The sequence below is a fragment of the Mobula hypostoma genome, chromosome 28, assembly GCF_963921235.1.
Source record: "Mobula hypostoma chromosome 28, sMobHyp1.1, whole genome shotgun sequence".
NCBI classification, from domain to species: Eukaryota; Metazoa; Chordata; class Chondrichthyes; order Myliobatiformes; family Myliobatidae; genus Mobula; species Mobula hypostoma.
The window spans coordinates 556,306-582,657 of NC_086124.1; the positions used below are offsets into that span (position 1 = coordinate 556,306).

Consider the following 26,352-nt stretch of genomic DNA (forward strand, 5'->3'; position numbering starts at 1 on the left):
CCTTCCCCTCCCTCCACCTTTTTATTCTGGCATCTTCCCCCCTTCATTCCCAGTCCTGAAGAAGGGTCTCAGCCTGAAATGTCAGTCGTTTAATCATTTCCATAGATGCTGCCCGACCTGCTGAGTTCCTCCAGCATTATGTGTGTGTTGCTCAAAATTTTAAGAACAGTTTCTTTCCTCCACCATCAGATTTCTGAACAGTCCATGATTCCATGAACACTACTCACCATTTCTTTTTTTTTATCAGAATCGTAACCAGGTTTAATTTCACTGGCATATGTTATGAACTTTCCACTATTTATATCGTAATCTTTATAACTTTGCACTATACTACTGGTGTGAAATAACACATTTCCTGTCATCTAATTTAGTGATAATGGAGATGATTCTGATTCCTGAATTGAATAAGTGTTGGATCAGGCTCCAGCAGCCATGCCACCCACTCCTGCTCATTCTCAGCCAGCTGCTGTAGAGGGCTGGACCACTCAGCATCAGACTGAGATCTGGACTTTGCTCTGCTCGGCGTCAGACTGATAGACAGATCTGGCTCCTGAGTCATGCTGCCATTTCACCAATGGCATCCATCTTACTGTGACCGGTGACTGACGAGCCAGTGAAAGGCTGGATCCAGCCCACAAGACTGAAGCCCAAGCTGGGTAGCAGGTTAACACCTGTGCCAGGCAAGGAAATTGCCCTTTCTGTTTTGACTCACGCTTCCAGACTTTTTAAAATTTCTTTGGTAGTTGTTGATTTTATTTGGCCCAAACTTTGCAATTCATTGTCTAATTTATTACCAGTTCTATACTGCAACCAAGGTTTGTGTTGGTGTCTGGTTCCTAAAAGTGGGCTGTTTATCACTGAAAGAACAGATACTTGGGACCTAAATGCAGATGCCAAGGTTCCTTTAGTCAGACTCTGAGCTCAGGGACGGTGTCGCAGTTGATGTTAGGTTGCATGGTTTTTGGCTCGGGTCTGGTCACAGATTCACTGGGATCATGGCTGGTATTATACAGCCATGGAGTCATTAGTATGTCCCAACTAATGTGACTCATTTGTATTAACTCCTCATTCCAGCTCCTTGTTCAGACCCTTCTCTGTCGAGGAAAATCCAAGTGACCTTTCAGGCACTTGAACATTGTCCATAAGACACGAGCTGAATTAGGCCATTTGACCCTTTGAGTCTGCTCCACTGTTCAATCATGGCTAATTCATTTTCCCTCATAACCTCAATCCCAATCCCCTAATCTGACCCCATAACCAGGGGACTGTCAGTAATTCTGCTTCCAGTACTCTCTCCAGCAGTGCATTCTGGGTACTCACCACTCCCTGAGTGTGAACCTACCCCCCAGATTCTCCAAATCATTTTCTCTTTACCCTAAGTCTATCTCCTCCAGTTTTTTCCTACTAGTGTGGGTTGGAGTTTTCTGTTGTCAACATGCTCGGGTTTTATGTGCCTTACCAGCTGCCTGTTTCTAACCTGCTCTGCCTCAGGAATGACAGAACCAGCCTTCCGGTCTCTTCCTGAAATTGAAACGTTTGCACGTCTCCGGCACAGTCCTGTGGGTTGGTTGTATCTGGGTTAGGGTTAGAGGTGAACCTGTCCGGGGTTGGAGTTTAGTGTTCGGTATTGGATTAGAATTTGTCTTTGAGGATTAGGACTCAGAGGTTATGGTTGAGGGTCAGGGGCTGGATGGGCGCTGATTTTGGGAGCACGTCTGCTTTCTGTCAGTGAGGAGATGGTTATGCAGTTTGTTCTGGCTGGTGTAAGGATATGTTGGGTTACCAGGGATTGCGGGGTTTGTTTTTGACTGGTGTAAGAATACTTTGGGTTCTGTGAGCAGATTTCCAATGTTTCCCCTTTCACTGGTGCCAGCTGCTCTGGTTTCCATTTGTCATTGCCTTTCACTGTCGACCCTCGTGGGTCACCCTGATAAGAGTTAAGAATGAGACAAGGAAGAGGTACAATAGATAAGATCTGAAAGTCTTGTACAGACCCGGTGAAAGTACACATTGAGTGGGGGTGGGGAATGGCGCTGGACGCCTCTCACCTGCAGGATTACAACTACTCTGGAGGGGACTGAACCCAGCCAGGGGTTTTACTGAGACTTTTGGAGTTGGAGTGGTCAGTGGTTACGATAGTCTGCTCCTCACTCGGTCAGTTTCAGTGCGAGCACAGCCGTGCTGCGTGACGGGGCAAAGGTCACTCGCTGCTCTGGGGGAGTGTGTAGGTAGGCGGCGAGACCCGTGTACACGCTTTAACTGCAGATCACACTATCTCCAGCCCCGAGCCTTACTGCATTTCACTACCACAGTCTTGTGTGGCTTGGTAATTCCTGCTTTGATTGTCCTTTCTGCTGAGTAAAGCAGGGGTGGGGAGGCATCTACAGGTTTGCGGTGAAGTGTCGTATTTCATGGGAGTGCTTCCGAGTACCTCCCAGTGTGAGGAGTGCCAGACAGTCTCGGCTTTGCTTCGCTGCCTGCGAACGGCTAGGTGTAAAGCAGCGAAACAGGGTGGACCTCTCACGCTCATGCGCCTCCGACCTTGCGGAGGATCAGGAAATAATTCTGCCCAATACTGCGGAGGGTGCTGGAGCTTGTAACACGCAGCGGGAGGGATTGCTGGCTGTAGGGTGGAGTTCGTCCACCACTCCATTTACTAGATGATGTGGGATTAATGTGAGTCAGCAAACTGCGCTGACATCCCTGGTCGTGTAAAGTGAAGAAGAGCCGAGTTAGATGGAGGCGGAGTGGGATTTTCCGGGTATTTTACCATGTTCTGCACCAGCACGGTTCTCTTGACGCTTTGGCCGGTAGACTTCACTGTTCAAGCACCATGAGCCGTCAGACAAGCTTATAAATTGTTCAGTGACTGTTAAAATAACTCTTGGTTAGAAAATAATTAGAGGGTTTACTGTTTTCTGAAGTTGATCCATCCAGGCAACCATCCGATGTGGAAAGTGTTTCGAAGTCCGTGTGGATTTGACTTGTACATGTTTGCTGTGGGTTCTGCGTGGGGCTGAGCACACCCGGGGAGTCTTTTGTTACTAAAGTCAGCCGAGCTCCTGGGAGTCACCGGACGGTCGTGATGGATGATTTCTCCGGCTTGGAGGTAGCGTTGAAAAATAAAAAGAAGGGGAAATCGAACTCTTTACAGCGAGCACTAAGCTGGCTGAGGTTGTCAGGACGCAAGAAAAAGAGGTCGCAAAGTGAAGGGGACAAGTCAGCATCCAGGCTGAGAAAAGCTTCTCAAAGTTCAGGTGAGCCGACTTTTCCTGTTATCATCCGGCTTTAAAAACCCAGCAACCGGAGATTCAGTAATGGCTGATCTTCTCCGTGTCAAACATGCGCCAGAATTGCCAAGCCAATAAATTTCCTTTGAACAGTTCAAGGTCCTGACGACCTTGTTTGCGCTGCTCATGAAGCGGTAATGAGCTGAAACCTAGACAACTGCAAAAAGGTCCTTTTTCTTTACGCAGCCTGCAGAGAGCTCGTTCCAGAGTTAGGGAATAGGAATCTGTCCTGCAGAGAGCCCGTTCCAGAGTTAGGGAATGGGGACCCGTCCTGTCCTGTACAGCAACCCGTTCCAGAGTTAGGGAATAGGAATCTGTCCTGCACAGAATCTGTTCTAGAGTTGGGGAATGGGGACCTGTCCGGTACAAGAACCCCTTCCAGAGTTGGGGAACAGGGACCTGTCCTGTTTGGGAACCCGTTCTAGAGCTGGGGAATGGGAACCTTGTCCTCGGACTCCCTGGCGGATATTTTGAATTATGGTATACCACCTTCAGTTTCTGTATTACTGTCGTAGCAAGGATCCTTTTTCTCGGTTTCTCATTCCCAGTGTTCCTCCAGTGGATGTGGGTCTGGTGAATGGGAGCATGAGCTGCACTGGACAACCCTGGATCAGTGAGACGTGGCCAGTGAGAGCAGTCTTCCTGCCGCTGATTACCCAAGACTGCATCGATCTGAGCGGTGCAGTTGGGGAAAAGAGATCTTGAATGTACTACTTCCACTGGAATGAGTTTGATATGACAAGCAGTCTGATCTGAGCTATTTGCACATGGATGTTCTGTTGATATTCACTGGAGTTGAACTGAGCTGTAAGCAAAACTGTGGGTGAGGGAACACAATGAAATTGTACTGTTGTAAGCACTGACTTCATAGTAAAGTATTTTCACCTGACTGATGTAGGACTAACTTTAGATTTGTTTGATTGGAAACCATGAACAAGTACCACATGAATAACCAGTTAAAAGGAACTGATATTGAATTGTCAATAATTTACAATACCACCCCACCCCCAATGGTCCATGCAAACAGTTTCAGGTTGACTTCATTTGGCCTGTACCTGACGTACTGATGTTTAGTCACTTCAGAAATCTATTGATAGAGTAAATAGTTTGGTTTCAAAAGCATTTTAGAAGAAGTTTCACAGTCTGACAAATCATTGTATTGAATTTAAAATAAAATCAAATTTCCAGAAATTGCTGGAGATACTGAACAGGCCTGGCAGCCTCTGGAAAGGAATAGCTGATGATTCAGGTCACAACATTGATGAGAGCTGGAAAACTGTAACTGGAACAGCCAAACACTATTCCAGTGATGAGGAATGCTCATTGAACTGAAATCTCCACAGATGCTGTCTGACCTGCTGAGTATTTCCAGTTAATATTTAGATTTCCAACTCTGTACCCAATGCACCTAAAATACAGTTAAATGCTGTTTAAGGTTACTTCTGAAGGTTGGGCTGTGTACAGATATGCACATTGTCTAAAGGTTGGACTGTGTACAGATAGGTACATTGTCTATAGGTTGGGCTGTGTACAGATATGCACATTGTCTATAGGTTGGGCTGTGTACAGATATGCACATTGTCTATAGGTTGGACTGTGTACAGATATGCACATTGTCTATAGGTTGGACTGTGTACACATATGCACATTGTCTAAAGGTTGGACTGTGTATAGATATGCACATTGTCTAAAGGTTGGACTGTGTACAGATATGCACATTGTTTAAAGATTGGACTGTGTACAGATATGCACATTGTTTAAAGGTTGGACTGTGTACAGATATGCACATTGTCTATAGGTTGGACTGTGTACAGGTATGCACATTGTGTATATGTTGGACTGTGTACAGATATGCATATAGTCTAAAGGTTGGGCTGTGTACAGATATGCACATTGTTATAAAGATTGGACTTTATACTGATATGCACATTGTCTAAAGGTTGGGCTGTGTACTGATATGCACATTGTCTAAAGGTTGGGCTGTGTACTGATATGCACATTGTCTATAGGTTGGACTGTGTACAGGTATGCACATTGTCTATAGGTTGGACTTTGTACAGATATGCATGGTGTCATGCCAAAGTGGGCATTGAGAAACTCCATTTACAATGTAGCTTGAAGGTTGATGACTGTGGTTGTCACCTTGCTCAGGTCCAATATCACCTGATGGCAGCTTTTGCATAATTCATTGTATCTGTATACGCTGGCTGTGTGGAGGACTCCACTCGGTACGTGGAGATGGGTTTCTTTGTCAGAGCTAACTTTCTGATGCTTTTCAGCTGCATGTGTGGTATCAGTGAAAACAACTTTGAATCAAATCAGATTAAAGTTTCTGTGTAAAAGAGCCATTTGCATTTGTAACCACTGCCCTTCCACGAAGAGGGCAGCTGAGAGTTCTGTACAAGTGTGACTGTGGTCTTGCAAGGAAGCAAAGGCAAATCTTTTTTGTTAACTTGCATGTACCTAGAATGGCCAAATACCCATTTCAGCCATCGACTGGTTTAACTCCAAGCGCTATATCCTTTATGATCTGTAACTACAGAGGATAAGTTCACTATCAGCAGAGCAAGCAAACCTGCCGATTCCACCTCTGGCTGGTGGAGGCAGAAATAATGAGGACTGTTGTCTTTTGAAATAAATGTAGATGGAAAATCATTCTTCTTGTTCTTAAGCCCATCACCCCTACTTAGGTATAGGTCAGCATCAGTAACTCGCCAGAGTCCTCTGTCCTGGGCCGATAGAAGGACTTTCAGCACACGACTTCATACACCTTGTAGGTGAAGATCCTGCCTCTCCTGGGGCTGAGGTCTCTGGAGCATCTGTTGGCGTTTCTGTAGCTCTGGGATTTTCCGGGATGGGATTGCTAGCCCCATGCCCAACCCTCCTGCTTTCGCAGCCGGGCTTGGGACCATCCATGGTGGAGTTAAATGGGAAATATGTTTTAGATCATGGACACAAGAGATACTGCAGATGTTGGAAATCTAAAGCAGTATACACAATGTGCTGGAGGAGCTCAGCAGGTCAGGCAGCATCAATGGATGGGAATAAACAGTCAATGTTTCAGGCTGAGACTCTTCATCAGGAGTGGAAAGGAAGGGAAGAAAAGTCAGAATAAGAAGGTGGGGGTAGGGGAGGAAGAAGTTCAAGGTGATAGGTGAAACCAGGAGAGGGGGAGGGGTGAAGTAAAGAGCTGGAACGTTGATTGGTGGAAGTGATAAAGGGCTGGAGAAGGGGGAATCTGTTCGGAGAGGACAGAAGACCATGGAAGAAAGGGAAAGGAAAGGAACACTAGAGGGAGGTGATGAGCATGTAAGAAGAGAAGGAGTGAGGGGAAAACAAGAATGGGGAATGGTGAAGGAGAGGGGGACAGGGTTCAGTTATTGGAAGTTTGAGAAGTTGATTTGATGCCATCAGGTTGGAGGCTACCCAGATGGTATTCCTCCTCTACCCTGTGTGGTCTCATCATGGCGGTAGAGAGGGCCATGGACTGGCATGTCAGGATGGGAAAGGGAAGTAGAACTGAAACTCCCGGTGGCCGTCATTTCAATTCTACTTCCCATCCCCATGATAGAGGATTGGAAAGCTTTTAAAACCTACAGAAAGAAACTAGAAGAATCATTAGGAGGGAAAAGCTGAAATTTGAAAGCAAGCTAGTGAACAATCTCGGGATGGATAGAAAAAACTTTTTCAAGTATATAAAAAAATAAAAGAGAGGTGAGAGTGGATTGAGGACTGCTAGAAAATGAGGCTGGAGAAATAATGGGGACAAGGAGATGGCAGATGAACTAAATGAGTATTTTGCATCAGACCTCACTGTGGAAGACACTAGCAGTATTCCAGGTATTGAAGGGTGTGAGGGAAGAGAAGTGAGTGCACTTACTATTGCAAGGGAGAAGGTGCTCTAAAAGCTGAAAGACCTAAAGGAGAATGGGCAAGAAAGTGGCAAAGGAAATACCCATGTCCATGCACTTCGGTAGTAGAAATAAATGTGCAATCTGAGATGCAGAGGGACTTGGGAGTCCTTGTGCAGAACACCCTGAAGGTTAACTTGCAGGTTGAGTCGGTGGTGAGGAAGGCAAATGCAATGTTAGCATGTACAAGAGCAGGGATGTGAGGCTTTATAAGGCACAGGTGAGGCCTCACCTTGAGTATTGTGAACAGTTTTGGGCCCCTTATCTTAGAAAAGATGTGCTGGCATTGGAGAGGGTCCAGAGGAGGTTCACAAGGATGATTCCGGGAATGAAAGGGTTATCATACGAGGAATGTTTGATGGCTTTGGGTCTGTACTCGCTGGAATTCAGAAGGATGAGGTGGGATCTCATTGAAACCTTTCGAATGTTGAAAGGCCTGGACAGAGTAGATGTGGAAAGGATGTTTCCCATGGTGGGGGAGTCTAGGACAAGAGGGCACAGCCTCAGGATAGAGGGGCACTCTTTTGAAACAGATGCTGAGAAATTTCTTTAGCCAAAGGGTGGTGAATTTGTGGAATTTGTTGCTACATGCAGCTGTGGAGGCCAGGTCGTTGGGTGTATTTAAGGCAGAGATTGATAGGTTCTTGACTGGACATGGCATCAAAAATTACAGGGGGAGGGCTGGGGAGTGGGGCTAAGGAGGGGAAAAAAAGGATCAGCTATGATTAAATGGCAGGTCAGACTTGATGGGCCAAATGGCCTAATTCTGCTGCTATTTATTATTGTTTTATTTATTTATTATTATTGTTTTTAATCTTTGTATTTGCACAGTTTGTTGGTTTTTTTGCACATTGGTTGTTGTCTGTTCTGTTAGGTGCGGTCCTCCATTGATTCTGTTGTGTTTCTTGTATTTACTGTGATTGCTCACAAGAAAATGAATCTCAGGCTTGTAGATGGTGATATCTATGTACTTGGATTACAAACTTACTTTGAACTTGTTGAAATAGTGAAATAGTTTCAGTTTCACTCCCGGCCATTTCTGGTATCTCTAAGCCTGAATGCTTGAAACCACAGTGAGCAAAACGGTTTCAAATTGTCTTACTGCTTCTTTCCCGCCAACTGTCAGTGGCAAAAATCACCACTGTTGGAACATAATCACACACAAGTGATGCTATTTAAAATCTGTTCACTCTAAGCACTGCGCAGTGTCTAATTGCTACACAAGTGTGTATGTCTGACGCTAGTTTAAAAACTGTTCGGTAAGTCTCCTGTCCCAATTAAGTCCCAAATAAATGAATCTATTTTCTCAATTAGGTTTGTTCTTTAAGAGTTGTCCCAAATAAGTGGCTGACTTGATTAATCTTTGGCCCAATTAACTGGAATCTACTGTACAAAAATAGAAACCAAAAGCAGCAAATGTTGGCTATGCTCAGCTGGTCAGGCAGCATCTGTGAGGAGACAAACTGAGTTGATGCTTTTATTACCTTGACACTCTGGGTTTCACCTTAGAAGCAAAATCCTTCCTTCCCCTGCAACTTCAAGCAGGCTTACGTTCTCCAAAGCAACACACACAAAATGCTGGAATAAACAGTCAATGTTTCAGGCCGAGGCCCTTCGTCAGGTCTCTTTACTTTCTCCATTCTGATGCAAGGTCCTTCAACTGAAATGTGCCCTATGTTTCTCTCTTCATTGATACTGACTGACCTGATGAGCATTGTTCTCTCCTCGGGGACCGATCAGATCCACATTGACCTCAATCCATTACCTTTTGTAGGATTTTCCATTCACAGGCATTGGTGTTTCCATACCAGGCCGTGATGCAGCCAGTCCATATACTCTTCCGTGTTTGGCCCATATCTCTCCAAACTTTTCCTATCTGTGTATTGTTTGTCCAAATGCCTTTTAAAAGTTGCAATTGTACCTGCCTCAACCACTCCCTCTGGCAGCTCGTTCCAGATTCCCACCGCGTTCTGTGTGCAATAACATTTCCCTCTGGCCCCCTTTCAATCTTTTCCCTCTCACCCTAAGCCTGTTTCTTCTGAGTCCTGATGAAGGGTCTTGGCCCGAAACGTCGACTGTGCTTCCTCCTACAGATGCTGTCTGGCCTGCTGCGTTCCACCACCACTTTGTGTGTCTTCCCCTGGTTTTAGTCTCCCTTATCCTGGGGATAAATCTCCAACTCTACACAACATTGCCCAATATAAGGTCATCTTTGTTCTGGCCAACTCTGATGTTAATGAGCTGAGTTTGCCTCTCCAGGAGCTGCCAATTCCCAGCATGGATTTTAATTTCTGATTTCCAACGACTGCCATGTTCGGTACTTCACAGTTCGAGTGCTGATTTTCTTCTCATCTGCTCTCGATCATCTGCCTCTATTTATATGGTCCCCAGAGAGCTGCTATTAACCAGCCTTCACCACTTCTATCTGAAGGCTCTGAAAGTATTCATGACATCTGGATTCCCTTTGCTGCCAGCCTCCCACAGACATTTGTCTTTGTTTTCCCCACTTCTCATTCTCCTTTGTAATTTAAAGCATACTTATTTTCTCTTTTCTCATACTTCATCAACCTGAAGTATTATCTCTGCTTCTCCCTCTGTGGAAGGAATATTGAGTTCAGCTCATCTTGGGAAGGATTGTGAAAGGTGCAGAGGAGATTTATCAGGATGCTGCTTGGGTCAGACAGCAGGTCTCCTGAGGAAAGGCTGAGTGAGCGAGGGCTTTTCTCTTTGGAGTGATGACTTGATAGACATTTAAGATGATAGGAGGCATCGATTGAGTGGACAGCCAGTGCCATTTTCCCAGGATAGAAGCGGACATCCTTTTAAGGTGATTGGAAGAGAGGGATGTGTCAGAGGTAGGTTTAATACATAGAGCGTTATTGCTTGGAACACACTTCAGGTGGTGGTGACAGAAGTAAATACATTAGGAACACTTAAGGGCCTTTTAAGAGGGCTAATTTCCACTCCTATCAGATTCCATCTTGATTAACCCCTTGCCTTCCCAACCAATCAACTCCACCTTCTCACATCAATCCCATTTCCACCCCATCCCCCTACCTGTCTCTCCCCTCTCACCTGGATTCACCTGTCACCCACCAGCTTGTGCTCCTCCCATCCTTTTATTCTGGCTTCTGCCCTCATGCTTTGGAGTCCTGATGAAACTTTGACTGTCCATTTCCCTCCATGGATGCTGCCTGATCTGCTGAGTTCCTCCAGCATTCTATGTGTGTTGCTCCAGATTTCCAGCATCTGCAGAATCTTTAGTGACACATCAAATCCCAACAGCTGTTTCAAACTATTGGCATCTACTCTGAACACCACAAGAACAAAAGATACCGTTTTGGACTCAGTGATCACACTTCACCATCTGAAGTGCCCCTCTGAGATTCAATCACTACAGTCTTCAAAAGTTTCCATTAAGGTAAGAATCTCTCCAAACACTGGAGGAGCTTTCTTCACATGTTCAGTCCTTGTTTCATCCTCATACTTTAGGTAGAGGTAATCAAATATTAAATAATTGTGTTTGTTTGCAGGTTGGTATGGCAGACAGAACTGAGAACTGAAAAGGACTGTACAATACAAGAACAGGAACTTTTGCCTCCATGTCTGCCAATCTAAGCTAATCCCACGTGCCTGCAAGTGGTCCCTCCAAATGCAGATTGGGTTAGCACGAACTGGTTGGGCTGTCTGGCCTGTTTCTGTGCTCCAGTACTGTACGATGCATCTTGAGTGCAGTAAATTGGCTAGATACACACCATGAATGGTTGGACTCTTAAGAAGTTCTGAGAAATGGGAACAAGGATTCCTGAGGATGGCAGCCTGGGTAGATAAGATGGTGACATTGGCTGGTGGGAAACTTGCCTTCGTTAGCTGAGGCACAGAACATAACAGCAGGGAGGCTCAGGCACAACTTTATAAAGCCACAGCTAGAGTTCTGTGTACAGTTCTGGTCCCATACGATAGGAAGTACATAATTGCACTGGAGAGGGTGCAAAGGAGATTCACCAGGAGATGGAGAGAGTGGAGATGCTGGGTTTGGAGTGGGAAAGGCTAAAGGAGAGCTGAGTGAAATGTTCCTCTCTGCAGAGGAGCCTGTAAACAGGGGATGTGGAGAGGAGGTTTCACTCAGAGGGTGACTGGAATCTGGAACATACTATCCGGGACACAGGCTGTGTGAGTCTCCGCTCTTTTCGCACGGGAATCTGAAATACCATTGGTAAGAAAGCTGCAGGCTGGGTATGGGATTTGTTCTCGAGGTCTGGCATGGATGCAATGGGCTGAATGGCCTGTCGCCATGCTGTAGCACAGTGATCATTATCATAATGTTCAACACCTGAAGTTAACCCCTCAATAAAACATTAACATTACTTCTGATGACATAATTGTGCATGGCAAAGTTGATTTACAAGAGCACAACACTGTTGTCATTGTTAAATAACCAGGCATTACTTCCTGAGTATTAATGTCCTTAAGACCCATAAGATATAGGAGCAGAATTAGGCCATTTGGCCCATTGAGTCTGCTCCGCCATTTCATCATGGCTGATCCATTTGTCGTCTCAACCCCAATCTCCTGCCTTCTACCCGTAACCATTCATGCTCTGATAATCTAGTACCTATCAACCTCTGCCTTAAATATACCTAATAATTTACCCTCCACAGCTGCCTGTGGCAACGAATTCCACAGATTTGCCACTCTCTGGTTAAAAAAATTCCTCCTCATCTCCGTCCTAAATGGACCCCCCTCTATTCTGAGTCTGTGTCCTCATGTCCCCGACTTGCCCCACCATAGGAAACATCCTCTCCACATCCACTCTGTCTAGGCCTTTCAACATTTGATAGGTTTCAATGAGATCCCCCCTCATTCTTCTAAATTCCAGCAAGTACAGACCCAGAGCCTGCTATGATAAGCTGCCTGACCTGCTGATACCCTCCAGCATTCTGAGTGTGTTGCTCTGGAACTAGCAGCAGTCAGATGCTGCACTTACCTGAACCATTCAAGCCCTTTCTCCAATTTGGTTATAACTTGAAAGAGGAAATGAGTCAGTAGGGGTTGTTGTCCAACCAGTACTGTGTGAAAGTGCTGAACAATTCCAGGCCACAGTTCACAGGTCACCCTGGTGCATTGTTGCGCGGGGTGATGCAAAACTTCATTCTACAGTTTACAAAGCAAATGATGAACCTTGTGATTCCTTTCAGATTCTGGGTGTGTCAGCCTGGTCCGGTCTCCACTAACCTTTGCAAGTAATCACTTTCATTGACTAAAACTGGCTTGATCCCACTATGAAACTCTGCCAAACAGACATTATACTTTGCATAGTTTAGCTCTGGAATCTAGAAGAGAGTTTACAAAACCAGATGCATTGACTTGGACCCACTATTTCAACATGCAAAGACAGAGTGAATTCAATAACACACACTGATCAGGGAGACCTACCCTTCATTCTACATCACCCATCTCTCCTATTCCAATACACTGATCAGGGAGACCTCACTCTACATCACCATCTCTGCAATTCCAAATACACTGACCAGGGAGACCTCCTCATTCTACATCACCCATCTCTCCAATTCCATATACACTGACCAGGGAGACCTCACTCTACATCACCATCTCTGCAATTCCAAATACACTGACCAGGGAGACCTCCTCATTCTACATCACCCATCTCTCCAATTCCATATACACTGACCAGGGAGAGCTCCTCATTCTACATCACCATCACTGCAATTCCAAATACACTGACCAGGGAGACCTCCTCATTCTACATCACCATCTCTCCAATTCCAAACACACTGACCAGGAAGACCTCACTCTACATCACCCATCTCTCCAATTTTATTTTTTTTTTTAGGCATCCATTAGTCTTATGAGACCATGGATTTGTGCCTTGGAAGGTTTCCAGGACGCAGGCCTGGTTAAGGTTGTATTGGAGACCAGCAGTTGCCCATGCTGCAAATCTCCCCTCTCCATGCCACCGATGTTGTCCAAGGGAGGGGCATTAGGACCCATACAGCTTGGAACCAGTGTCGTCACAGAGCAATGTGTGGTTAAGTGCCTTGCTCAAGGACACACACGCTGCCTCAGCCAAGGCTCGAACTAGCGACCTTCAGATCACTAGACGAACGCCTTAACCACTTGGCTACACGCCAACACAATTACAAATACACTAACCAGGGAGACCTTCCTTCACTCTACACCACCCATCTCTCCAATTCCAAATACACTGACAAGGGACACCTCCTCACTCTGCATCACCCATCTCTGCAATTCTAAACACACTGACAAGGGACACTTCCTCACTCTACAGCACCCATCTCTGCAATTCTAAACACACTAACCAGGGAGACTTCCTCACTCTACATCACCCATCTCTGCAATTCCAAATACATTGACCAGGGAGACCTCCCTTTACTCTGAAGTACCCATCTCTCCCATTGCAAATAATGAGTTAAAATGAAATTTCTGTTTCTTCTCTCGTAAAGCCTATTAAGTCTTTGTCCCCTCCCTCTCTGTTAATCATGGGGAGAGTTTCTGTTAACTGGTTGAAAGTTCAGCTCGATAATTCCTGGTTTTTGGAGCTCACTGCCTGAAACTGCCTGTTACTGTTATTTCTGGTCACTCCATCCCGACTGTTCATTATTTCATTTAGTTTAATTAACTCTCCATCTCCTTTGTGCTAACAACCCAGCCCCTGTCAGTTCACTTCCACTCAGTGCACAAATTAAAGCAGAAAAATGTGGAGTCAGATAGCAGCTCGGTCAAGAGAAACAATCTCTGTTTCAGGTCAATGATTGTTCATCAGAGTCGGGGAGTGAGAAAAGAAGTTAGTTATAAATTACAGGGAGGTTAGGGGAAGGAAAGATAGGACTAAAGGAATATCTCCAACAGCAAGAGGCACAGGGTTGACATTGAGATATGATGTAAGAGGCACATGATGTGATGTTTATGAAACCATCCAGTTGATAGATTAATGAGGGCTGTGAGAGAGTGTGCAAGAGGGGGAGAACAAAGCCATTCATCAAGGTAGTACAGTCCATAAGGCATAGGAGCGGAAAAATAACACTAGACAGCAATTTTTTTTCGAAGGTGTTGCTTCCTCAGAATTTATATGTGATTGTGATAGACCACTTGAAGCTGAACACAAATACAATTTCAGATTACTTGTATCATATAAGAATTTGGAGAAACAAGAAATTAACTTTTATTGAATATATGCATTTAATTGCATAACAGTGCTGATGCTTTGCAATAGTTCAACTAAACCAAAAATGTTTTGTTGATGATTTTCATTTGTACTCAGTGTCTGAGGCTTCTTGCTTAAGTGTCCAACAATAATCAGCCAGCGTTGATGGATTCCAGTTGCCCTGATCCCGTTTCTCTATGACCGCAATGTCCTGGTGGAACTTTCCAGCATGCTCGTCACTGACAGCGCCAAGATCTGCAGGGATGAAGTCTAGATGGGAGTGCAGAAAATGAATCTTTAGTGACTTGTTGCAGTTCATGGTTTTGTATGCTTCAAGCATGTTGCCAACCAGCTTAATAGGTACATTTAATGTCAGAGAAATGTATCTATTGAACCTGTTGAACTAGCTGTATGTAATTTGGTGCTCTGTAGTTGCCAAGAAAATTTTCAATATCCTTGAATGCCTTCCATGCGATTTTCTCCGGTACGGTTAGAAGTTCTTAGAATTTGCCTGTCATTGGTGATCTATTTGATTTGTGGACCAACAAAAAATGCCTTCCTCAATCTTGGTATTGGTTATTCTGGGAAACATCTCTCTCAAATATCAAAATCTTTCATGGAAACTTTTGTGCCAGCAGATTCCATCCTTGCATTCTTGAACCCAGTAATTCTGCTTTTGCCTTCGACAAATCCAGGTCACTTTACTCAGACTTGAGTTCTGACATGAGGCTCGCTCCACATAAAGGGTTCAAAATCTGTATGAGTATTGGTGTCTTTTTCCACTTCTGGCTCATGCACCAAGGCATCTGCAGCTACCACCTCTAGACTCTCTGTCTCTGGTGGCTTCGGTACTGGAAGACATTTGTCATGCAGCACAGGTCTCATGGCTGAAGCGAGATTATGGTATTCAAAGGATATTTTGTTTTTAGCAGAGATACCAGACACACTGGTCAGACAGAAGTAGCAGTCTGCCACATGATCCTTTTGCTCTCGCCATATCATCGGGACGGCGAACAGCATTGACTTCTGAGTACCTCTGAGCCAAGCTCTGAGATTGACAGCAAATGTCAGAGCCCAGTCTTTGTCTAGGTCGCCAATCTTACACCCGAAATAGAGTTCATAGGCTTTCTTAAAAGAGGAGTCATGCTTTGTCGTTGAGATTTAAGGATATACTTGCCACAAATATAACATTGGTGAGACATTTTGCTATCATAAATACTCCTGAAAATACAATTACTTTTTTATAATGAGTACACACAATATACTGTGTGTATCGAGCGTGCACATCAACGTGATCACAAACTAATATACATGTGATTGCAATGCATGGAATGAAGGTGCATGTGATGCTTTTATAGCCTTTCTAAAACCTGTCCTGCCATGCAGCATCTGCCTTACCTAAGCTTGCCCAGGCATGCCTGGACAAGATAGAAAACTCTTCAGCTTATATTGTGGGCAACATTTTAATTGACTTGAATTATGAATTGAAATAACAAATATAGGCAACTTTTAAAAAATGGTGCGTGATAGGAAAATTTCATGGTGATTTTCATGATCAGCAGCCCAAAATCCATAAGATACACCCAAAAGTATTCAGGAAGCCAACTCTTTGTTGTTCAATGTAATTAAATTAAATACGTTGTGCAAAAAGAGAGTTAAAAAAAAGTAGTGAGGTAGTGTTCATGGGTTTATTGACCATACAGGAATCTGATGGCAGAGAGGAAGTAGGTGTTCCTGAATTGCTGAGTGTGTGCCTTCAGGCTCCTGTACCTCCTCCCTGATGGTAGCAATGAGAAGAGGGCATGTCCTGAGTAATGGGGGTCCTTAATGAAGGATGCTACCTTTTTAAGGCATCACCTTATGAAGATGTCCTCGATGCTCGGAAAGGTAGAGCCCATGATGGTGTTGGATACATTTGCAACTTTCTGCAGCTTTTTCCAATCCTGTGCAGTGGCCCCTCCATACCAGATGGTAATGGAACCAGTTAGAAAGCTCTCCATGGTACATCTGTAGAAATTTGCAAGTGTCTCTGATGATATACCAAGCCTCCTTAAACTCCCAATGAAATATAGCTGCTGTCGTGCCTTCTTTGTAATTGCATTAATATGTTGGGTTCAGGGTAGATCTTCAGAGATGTTGACGCCCAGGAACTTAAAACTGTTCACTCTTTCCGCTGCTGTTCTCGATGAGGACTGATGCGTGTCCCTTTGGTTTCCCCTTCCTGAAGTCCAGAGGCCGTTCCTTGCATTCAGATTCAGATCATTTATTTATCACGTGTACTTCGAAACCTACAGAGAAACATTTTGTTTGCTTTAACAACCAACACAACCTAAGGGCAGAGGGCAGCCCGCAAGAGTCTGGCACCTGTATAGCATGTCCACAACAAGAAAACAAGATGACAACAGCAAAACAAGCCCCGGACATACAAACACACACACATATACACACACAGACACATGCACAGAGACACAGACACACAGTCACACACAGGTACAGATACAGACACACGCAGACATACACAGGTACAGATGTGGACACATAGACGGAGGGGCAGATATACACTCAGGCACAGATGCACATACAGACACACATACACACATGCACAGACACTCACTCACACACACACGCACAAACATCTCCAACCCCAGGACAGGCTGCCTTTAGGCCTCCAAGCTGTGGATCCGGATTCTTTGACTCGCTGATATTGGGCCTCTGGCCTTCAGACCCTCAGCCAAACTCAGACTTACAAACATTAGGCCTCTGACCTCTGGACTAGCCAAACCAGTCAACCAAATTGCAAACATGAGAAAATCTGCAGATGCTGGAAATTCAAGCAACACACACAAGATGCTGGAGGAACTCAGCAGGCCAGGCAGCATCTGTGGAAAAGAGTGAAGAGTCGACATTTCGGGCCGAGATCCTTCATCAGGATTCATCTTTTCTATAGATTATTCCCACTCTCCTCCACATTCTCCGTGTCAGCAACTTTTGCCTCTTTATTTACACAATTTCCTTCTGAATCTACAAACGTACTTTTGCCAAGTATTCAGGCAGCAGAATGTAGATCAAACTGCTCAGTGGGAGGTGATTTTACAATGTTTGTTCAGTTTTAGTTTGATATATAAATAATATGGGACTTGCTCTGACACACCCAGTACCTTTGATTCCTCTGCATTTCTAGGGATTAGTCAGGGTTTGTCACTGTGGGCTGTTACACCCAGCCCTGCAACGGATCTGAGAGTCTTATCCTTTAGTTTGTGGAAGTTTTTATTGAGAACAAGCTGAGTTTCATACCTGGAATGAACATGGCGCAGAAACCCTGCTGGCAGTGAGCGGTATTTGTGCAAACTTCATTTCCTTCTCTGTAAAACAGCAGCAAAATACTAGCCCTATTTCGACTGTGTGGGACCAGAGGTTTGCCTTCTGCACAACTGCAATACCGAGAATCTAGTTTGATAATAAACATCCCTGGGTGCTCAAACATTTGTTGGCAAAAGGGACGGGTCTGTGTTATCATTCTGGTATTAGGTCAGAAAATGCTAGGAAGGTCAGACAGCGTCCATGCAGAGAGAAGCCAGTCAGACTGATGCATTTTGGGAAGTTACTCCATGGTAGAACAGACCGAACAAATGGCAGGGCCCGGGGAACATGGAATAAATTGCATTTATTTTAAAGCAGATGTACTCAGGCCATGGACAGAATCATGGAACTGCAGTGTTACGACTATAGCTGAGAGGTGGGCAGAACTGGAAGCTTCAGGTTCCAGGGTACAGAGAGGGAGAGTTTGAAACTGGCACTAGGAAAAAGATGATCTTGATAAATGGCTTAATTCTTCTATGTTCTTATATATACCAAATAAAAAGGAAGGCAAGTGAGATATTGGGCTTCACTGCAAGTGGAATGCAGTACAAGGGTAAGGAGATCTTGGTGAGGGTGTATAGGGCTTTGGTGAGACCATACGTGAAGTATTGAATGCAGTGTAGGTTTCGGTGGTGAAGGAAGGGAGACTTTGGTGAGACCATACCTGGGTTTTTGGATGCAGTCTCAGTGTCTGTGATAAAGGAAGTTTTTGGGGGACCATACCTGGGTTTTTGGATGCAGTGTATGTTTCTGTGATGAACGAAGGGAGATTTGCCATGATATCTGATATAGTGAATATTTCTTTGATTTATTGCTCAAATGAAGGGCTATCTGCCCATTGATCAATCCTGAGTACACTGGCCTTTTCTCTCTGTGTTCGAATAACTGAGGGATGGCCCCTGAGAAACATACAGCTTTTGGTGGGATACTGTGAGGTTTCTCAGCAGCCTGCAGATTTTAGTAGTACGAAGATTCATGTCAGGGTGACGTCTGGCCATTTGGAAATGAGATGAAGGGAAAATTACTCTTTCTTGATTCCTTCACATGGTACTAAGTCCTTTGAATTCTCTACCTCAGGGGGCAGTGGTATAAGTCAAAGTTAAGTTTGTTGTCATCTGCACAAGTACGTATATGCACAGGTGCAATGCAAAACTTACCTGCAGCAGCTTCACAGACACATATTCAAATAAAAGGCAGATTTTGGAGTGCAAAGGGGATTGAGGGATTTGGAGACTCAAAGTGAACTAGTGACAGGTGGCCAGCACTGATGTTGTGGAATGCCAGGGCGGGCACAATGTGGCTACCTTGACCTCTTCCAGATTTGTAGTTCTACAAGGAAGTGATGCCAGCATCAAACACAGTGCTGAGAAACATCGTGGTCCCCACTCAATGTTGAAGGTCTAAGCGTTGAGGAAACAGTCAAGATTTAGAGCTTTTTGCTTGTCAAAGGGAAATTAATAGGTTGTAAAGAAACATTTGACAGTTTACAGAATGCAATAGACCATAGTGGTATTGAAGTTTAAATTAAATCTACAAGAGTACGCTAAAGAGACAGGTACAAACCAGTGAAAGATAAATTAAAGACTGACATCAGGAAAGTTTTCTTTGTGTCGAGATTGGTTGCATTTAGGTTAGAGCTTTAGATTTCCAAGCAGACAATTGAAGCATTAAATCTTCAGTTAAGTGTTGTCAAGTGAGCACATGAGGACATTTCTGGGTGGATTTCTTAACCCCATATAATGCTGTGTATAAGTTTTCTGGAGTCTTCAGGGTAAATTGGGAATGTAGTAAATTCCAACAGAATAATGTGTCTGGAATCCTGGAAGGAAATAGGTACACCTGATGTTTACACCTGAAAGGTGCACCTGATGTTTCTGCTGTGACAAGGTCAATGCCAGCAGTGAGGGTTATGGTGCATTGTGCAACTTCCTGTGGGCACTTTGCCAGTTTGGTGTACAGCTCTCTCTCACAGACACAGAATGCTGGAGGAACTCAGCATGTGAGATGAACAGTCGATATTTTGGGCCGACTCTCCGTTTATGTCAGGGGTTTTTGCCAGGTTTGCTGCCATCACCTGCCTCTGCCAGGCCTGACTTCTGCTCCTGTCTGAAGACAGAACCAGGGGTGTTCTTGGGAGTGGCTGGTGTTTTGTGAAGTGGCTAATTACAAAAAATACATCCTGAGTTGTGTTTTAAAAAGCATTGAATTAAGAGAAAATGTTTTCAGATTTCTGTTCAGAAGTCGCTTGTATCTCAGCTTTAGCATTTACCTCTCACCTTAGCTATGCCTCTAGGATTTGTCACATCACCCTGGGTAGGGTCCTGGAACACACCGTCATAGAAAGATTCAGACAACCACAGAGTAGCATAGCTCGTGAACAGGCCCTTCAGCCCATCTTGTCATGCTGACCATGATGTCCACCTGTCCTAGGCCCATTTGGCTGATATGGCCCATATCTGCTTAAGCTTTCCCAACTGTCTTTTAAAAATTGAGGTTGTACCTGCTCTACTATTTTATCTGGCAGTTTGTTCCACATCCTCTGTGTAAAAAAAATGCCCTCAGGCCCCTTTTAAACTGTTCCTCTCTCACCCTAAATCTATTTAGTCTTTTAGGCTCCCCTACCCTGGGAAAGACTGTGACCTTTCACTTTATATGCGCTTGTCATGAGTTTGTACATCTGTGAGGTCACTCCTCCGTCTCCTTGCCGCAGCCTGGCGTATCTCTCCCGATAACGCAAGCCCTCCAGTACCGATAACATCCTTGTGAATCTGCTCTGCAACATTTTCAGCTGAGCGTAACCCTCTCAGTCTGGTCTCACCGGGGTCTTGTACCAGGGCTACACCCAATACTGTCAGTGTGACAGTCCGCACAGTGTGGTCTCGCCAAGGTCTTGTACAATTGTAATATCACCTCTCTGTACTTAAACTGAATGGCCTGACTGCTGAAGACAAGTATGCCAAACACCGTCTTCACCACCCTCTCTAACTTCATCGCCGCTCTCAGTGAACTGGTACCCCTAGGTCTCTACACTCCCCAGCACCCTGCCAATTACTCTGTAAGCCATGCTTTGGTTTAATTACGACACTTTGTGCTTCAAAGGCTTAAATTTCGTCTGACATTCCTTGGCCTAATTTCCCAGTCGATCTCAATCTTGGACAAGCTTCCTGAATGTCCTTCACACCACTAATTTGGATATCATCGTCAAACTTACTAATTATGTCATCCAAATCATTAATGTAACAGCAGAGCCTGCACCGATTCCTGCCAAATCGGATCGATTAGTGACATTCAGGGGGCCCTTCGACAGGCAAAGCTGCTGGGAGACGGAGGCAGACCTTTCACAAGCTGTGTGTGTATATACACCCAGCTGCTGTTGAGTCATCTACCCAGTCACTGTGGGGGTGTAAAGTGTGTCACATGTTGCAGGATTATTCTGCCCCGAGCATCTTGCAGTGCATCCCACTGACTTTGAATGCTTTTCTGGTTTTGCTTCACATGAGAGCTGACCCTTCCCCGATGAGAAACTCGATGGAAGTTCAGCAGTACAAGCTCCAGCACTGGTTCCCTGAAGACCAAAAGGCCATTAGACATTGGAGCAGAACTAGGCTGTTCAGTCCCTCAAGTCTGTTCCGCCATTCCATAACGGTTGATTTATTTGCCCTCTCAACTCCAATCTCCTGCCTTATCATAGAACATAGAACATAGAATAGTACAGCACATTACAGGCCCTTCGGCCCACAAAATTGTGCCGACCCTCAAACCCTACCTCCCAAATAACCCCTCACCTTAAATTCCTCCATATACCTGTCTAATAGTCTCTTAAACTTCACTAGTGTATCTGCCTCCACCACTGACTCAGGCAGTGCAGTCCATACACCAACCACTCTGTGAGTAAAAAAACCTTCCTCTAATATCCCCCTTGAACTTCCCACCCCTTACCTTAAAGCCATGTCCTCTTGTATTGAGCGGTGGTGCCCTGGGGAAGAGGCGCTGGCTATCCACTCTATCTATTCCTCTTATTATCTTGTACACCTCTATCATGTCTCCTCTCATCCTCCTTCTCTCCAAAGAGTAAAGCCCTAGCTCCCTTAATTTCTGATCATAATGCATACTCTCTAAACCAGGCAGCATCCTGGTAAATCTCCTCTGTACCCTTTCCAATGCTTCCACATCCTTCCTATAGTGAGGTGACTAGAACTGGACATAGTACTCCCAAGTGTGGCCTAACCGGAGTTTTATAGAGCTGCATCATTACATCGCGACTCTTAAACTCTATCCCTCGACTTATGAAAGCTAACACCCCATAAGCTTTCTTAACTATCCTATCTACCTGTGAGGCAACTTTCAGGGATCTGTGGACATGTACCCCCAGATCCCTCTGCTCCTCCACACTACCAAGTATCCTGCCATTTACTTTGTACTCTGCCTTGGAGTGTGTCCTTCCAAAGTGTACCACCTCACATTTCTTCGGGTTGAACTCCATCTGCCACTTCTCAGCCCACTTCTGCATCCTATCAATGTCTCTCTGCAATCTTCGACAATCCTCTACACTATCTACAACACCACCAACCTTTGTGTCATCTGCAAACTTGCCAACCCTGCCTTCTACCCCTACCTTCTACCCCTACATCCAGGTTGTTAATAAAAATCACGAAAAGTAGAGGTCCCAGAACAGATCCTTGTGGGACACCACTAGTCACAATCCTCCAATCTGAATGTACTCCCTCCACCACGGCCCTCTGCCTTCTGCAGGCAAGCCAATTCTGAATCCACCTGGCCAAACTTCCCTGGATCCCATGCCTTCTGACTTTCTGAATAAGCCTGCCCTGTGGAACCTTGTCAAATGCCTTACTAAAATCCATATAGATCACATCCACTGCACTACCCTCATCTATATGCCTGGTCACCTCCTCAAAGAACTCTATCAGGCTTGTTAGACACGATCTGCCCTTCACAAAGCCATGCTGACTGTCCCTGATCAGACCATGATTCACTAAATGCCCGTAGATCTCATCTCTAAGAATCTTTTCCAGCAGCTTTCCCACCACAGACGTAAGGCTCACTGGTCTATAATTACCCAGACTATCCCTACTACCTTTTTTGAACAAGGGGGCAACATTCGCCTCCCTCCAATCCTCCGGTACCATTCCCGTGGACAACGAGGACATAAAGATCCTAGCCAGTGGCTCAGCAATCTCTTCCCTTGACTCATGGAGCAGCCTGGGGAATATTCCGTCAGGCCCCGGGGACTTATCCGTCCTAATGTATTTTAACAACTCCAACACCTCCTCTCCCTTAATATCAACATGCTCCAGAACATCAACCTCACTCATATTGTCCTCACCATCATCAAGTTCCCTCTCATTGGTGAACACTGAAGAGAAGTATTCATTGAGGACCTCGCTCACTTCCACAGCCTCCAGGCACATCTTCCCACCTTTATCTCTAATCGGTCCTACCTTCACTCCTGTCATCCTTTTTTTCTTCACATAATTGAAGAATGCCTTGGCGTTTTCCTTTACCCTACTCGCCAAGGCCTTCTCATGCCCCCTTCTTGCTCTTCTCAGCCCCTTCTTAAGCTCCTTTCTTGCTTCCCTATATTCCTCAATAGACCCATCTGATCCTTGCTTCCTAAACCTCATGTATGCTGCCTTCTTCCACCTGACTAGATTTTCCACCTCACTTATCACCCTTGGTTCCTTCACCCTACCAATTCTTTATCTTCCTCACCAGGGCAAATTTATCCCTAACATCCTGCAAGAGATCTCTAAACATTGACCGCATGTCCATAGTACATTTCCCTGCAAAAACATCATCCCAATTCACACCCGCAAGCCTCATAATTTGCCCTTCCCCAATTAAAAATTGTCCTGTCCTCTCTGATTCTATCCTTTTCCATGATAATGCTAAAGGCCGGGGAGCGGTGGTCACTGTCCCCTAGATGCTCACCCACCAAGAGATCTGTGACCTGACCTGGTTCATTACCTAATACTAGATCTAGTATGGCATTCCCCCTAGTCAGCCTGTCAACATACTGTGACAGGAATCCGTCCTGGACACACTTAACAGCTGATATATCCCCATAACCATTCATGCCCTGACTAATCAAGAACCTATCCACCTCCGCCTTAAGTATATCCAATGACTTGGCCTACACAGCCGTTTATACCAATGAATTCCACAGATTCACCACTCACTGCCGTATGAAATTTTTCCTCATCTCTGTCCTAAATGGATGTCTCTGAATTCTGAGGCCATGCCCTCTAATCCTAGACTCCCCCACTGTGGGAAACATCCTCTCCACATCCACTCAATCCAGACTATTCAATATTCAAAAACGTAAAAACGAGGAATTCTGCAGATGCTGGAAATTCAAGGAACACACATCAAAGTTGTTGGTGAACGCAGCAGGCCAGGCAGCATCTCTAGGAAGAGATACAGTTGACGTTTCAGGCCGAGACCCTTCGTCAGGACCACTGAACTCAAGTTAAATGGCCTAGATTTTCTTTCTTCTGCCTCCCTTAAAGTGTGGAGTGACATTTGCAATTTTCCAGTCTTCCAGAACCATTCCAGAATTTAGTGGTTCTTGAAATATCATGACGAAGGGTCTCGGCCTGAAACGTTGATTGTACCTCTTCCTAGAGATGCTGCCTGGCCTTCTGCGCTCACCAGCAACTGTGATGTGTGTTCATTCAATATTCAATAGGTTTCAGTGAGATACCCCTCATTCTTCTAAACTCCAGTGAATACAGGCCCGGAGCATCAAACTTTCTTCATACATTAACTCTTCCATTCCCAGGATCATTCTCATAAACCTCCTCTGGACCCTCTCCAATACTAGCACATCTTTTCTTAGATAAGGGACGTAAAACTGCTCACAATCCTCCAAGTGCAGTCTGAACAATGCCGTATAAAGCCTCAGCATCATATCCTCGTTTTTATATTCTAGCCCTCTCAGAATGAATGTTAACTTTGCATTTGCCTTCCTTACCACTGACTTGAACTGCAAGTTAACCTTTAGAAAATCCTGCAAGAGGACTCCCAGGTCCCTCTGTACCTCAGATTTTTGAATTTCTCCCTGTTTAGAAAAGAGTCTATGGTTTTATTCCTTCTACCAAAGTGCATGACCATACACTTTCCGACACTGTATCCCATTTCTTTGCCCATTCTCCCAATCTGTCTAAGTCCTATTGCAGACTCCCTGCTTCTTCAACACTACCTGCCCCTCCACCTATTTTTGTATTGTCTGTGAACTTGGCCACAAAGCCATCAATTCCTTTATCCAAATCATTGACATACAACGTGAACGAAACAGTCCCAACACCGACCCCTGCAGAACACCACGAGTCACCAGCGGCCAACCAGAAAAGGCCCCTTTTATTCCCAGTCTTTTCCTCCTGCCATTCAGCCAATGTGCTATCCATGCTAGTATGCTTTTTCCCTGATTCCATGGGGTATTATGGGGATAACTTGTTCAGCAGTTTCATGAGCAGCACCGTGTCAAAGACCTTGTGAAAATCCAAGTAAACAGCATCCACTGACACTCCTTTGTCTATCCTGCCTGCTATTTCCTCAAAGAATTCCAACAGACCTATCAGGCAAAATTTCCCCTTTAGAAAACTACTCTGTCTTTTGGCCTGTTTTATCACGTGCCTCCAAGTACCTCAAGACCTCATCCTTAGTAATAGACTCCAACATCTTTCCAACCACTGAACTCAAGTTAAATGGCCTAGATTTTCTTTCTTCTGCCTCCCTTAAAGTGTTGAGTGACATTTGCAATTTTCCAGTCTTCCAGAACCATTCCAGAATTTAGTGGTCTTGAAATATCATTACTAATGCCCCCACAATCTCTTCAGCCACTCCTTCAGAACCCTGACTGTAGTCCATCTGGTCCAGGTGACTTATCTACCTTCAGACTTTTCAGCGTCCCAAGCACCTTCTCCTTTGTAATGGCAATGATGTTCACTTTTGCCCCCTGACCCTCTTGAATTTCTGGCATACTGCTAGTGTTTTCCACAGTGAAAACTGATGCAAAATACTTATTCAGTTCATCCATCATTTCCTTGTCCCCCATTACTACCTCTCCGGCATCATTTTCCAGATTTCCAAAATTCACCCTCGTCTCTCCTTCTCTCTTTGTATGTCTGTAAAAGCTTTTTATATTTTCTTTTATATTATTGGCTAGCTTCCCTTCTGAGATTCTGATCTACATCTTTGGGTGAAACGATTGTGTTGGTTTTGACAATGTAGGGTGTTGCAGTTGTAAATGTGGCTCAGTATGGGCAGATGGGAGTATCCAGTCTCACTGGTGCCAAGATCAAGCTTACATTTGTGAATCACTGTCAGGATATGGAACACAAACAGTAGAACACAGTAAAGGCCCTTCAAACCACAATGTTGTGATGACCCTTCCCTCCGACACAGCCAGACAGTATTACTTCACAGAAAACAAGGAGATCGAGAAATTATAAATCTTTAGAATGAAAGTCACTTGTGAGAAATGTAGCTGTCAGGCTGAAAGTAACGATGGAGATCTCTACGCGGCAGACTTGATGCTTTAAACTGACCTCAGCATCTACCTTTGTTGTCTGTGGCAAGAGCTTGC

At 44.8% G+C, this 26,352-nt stretch overlaps 1 protein-coding gene across 1 annotated transcript in view; it reads left to right on the forward strand.

The window, feature by feature from the left end:
- Positions 1–2,180: 2,180 nt before the first annotated feature.
- Positions 2,181–26,352, forward strand: part of nhsl3 (NHS like 3) — a 122,353-nt gene continuing 98,181 nt past the window's right edge. The window contains exon 1 of the mRNA XM_063035328.1: positions 2,181–3,257. Within this exon, the coding sequence (XP_062891398.1) occupies positions 3,086–3,257 (172 nt within the window). The 5' untranslated portion in view covers positions 2,181–3,085. The remainder of the gene's footprint in view (positions 3,258–26,352) is intronic.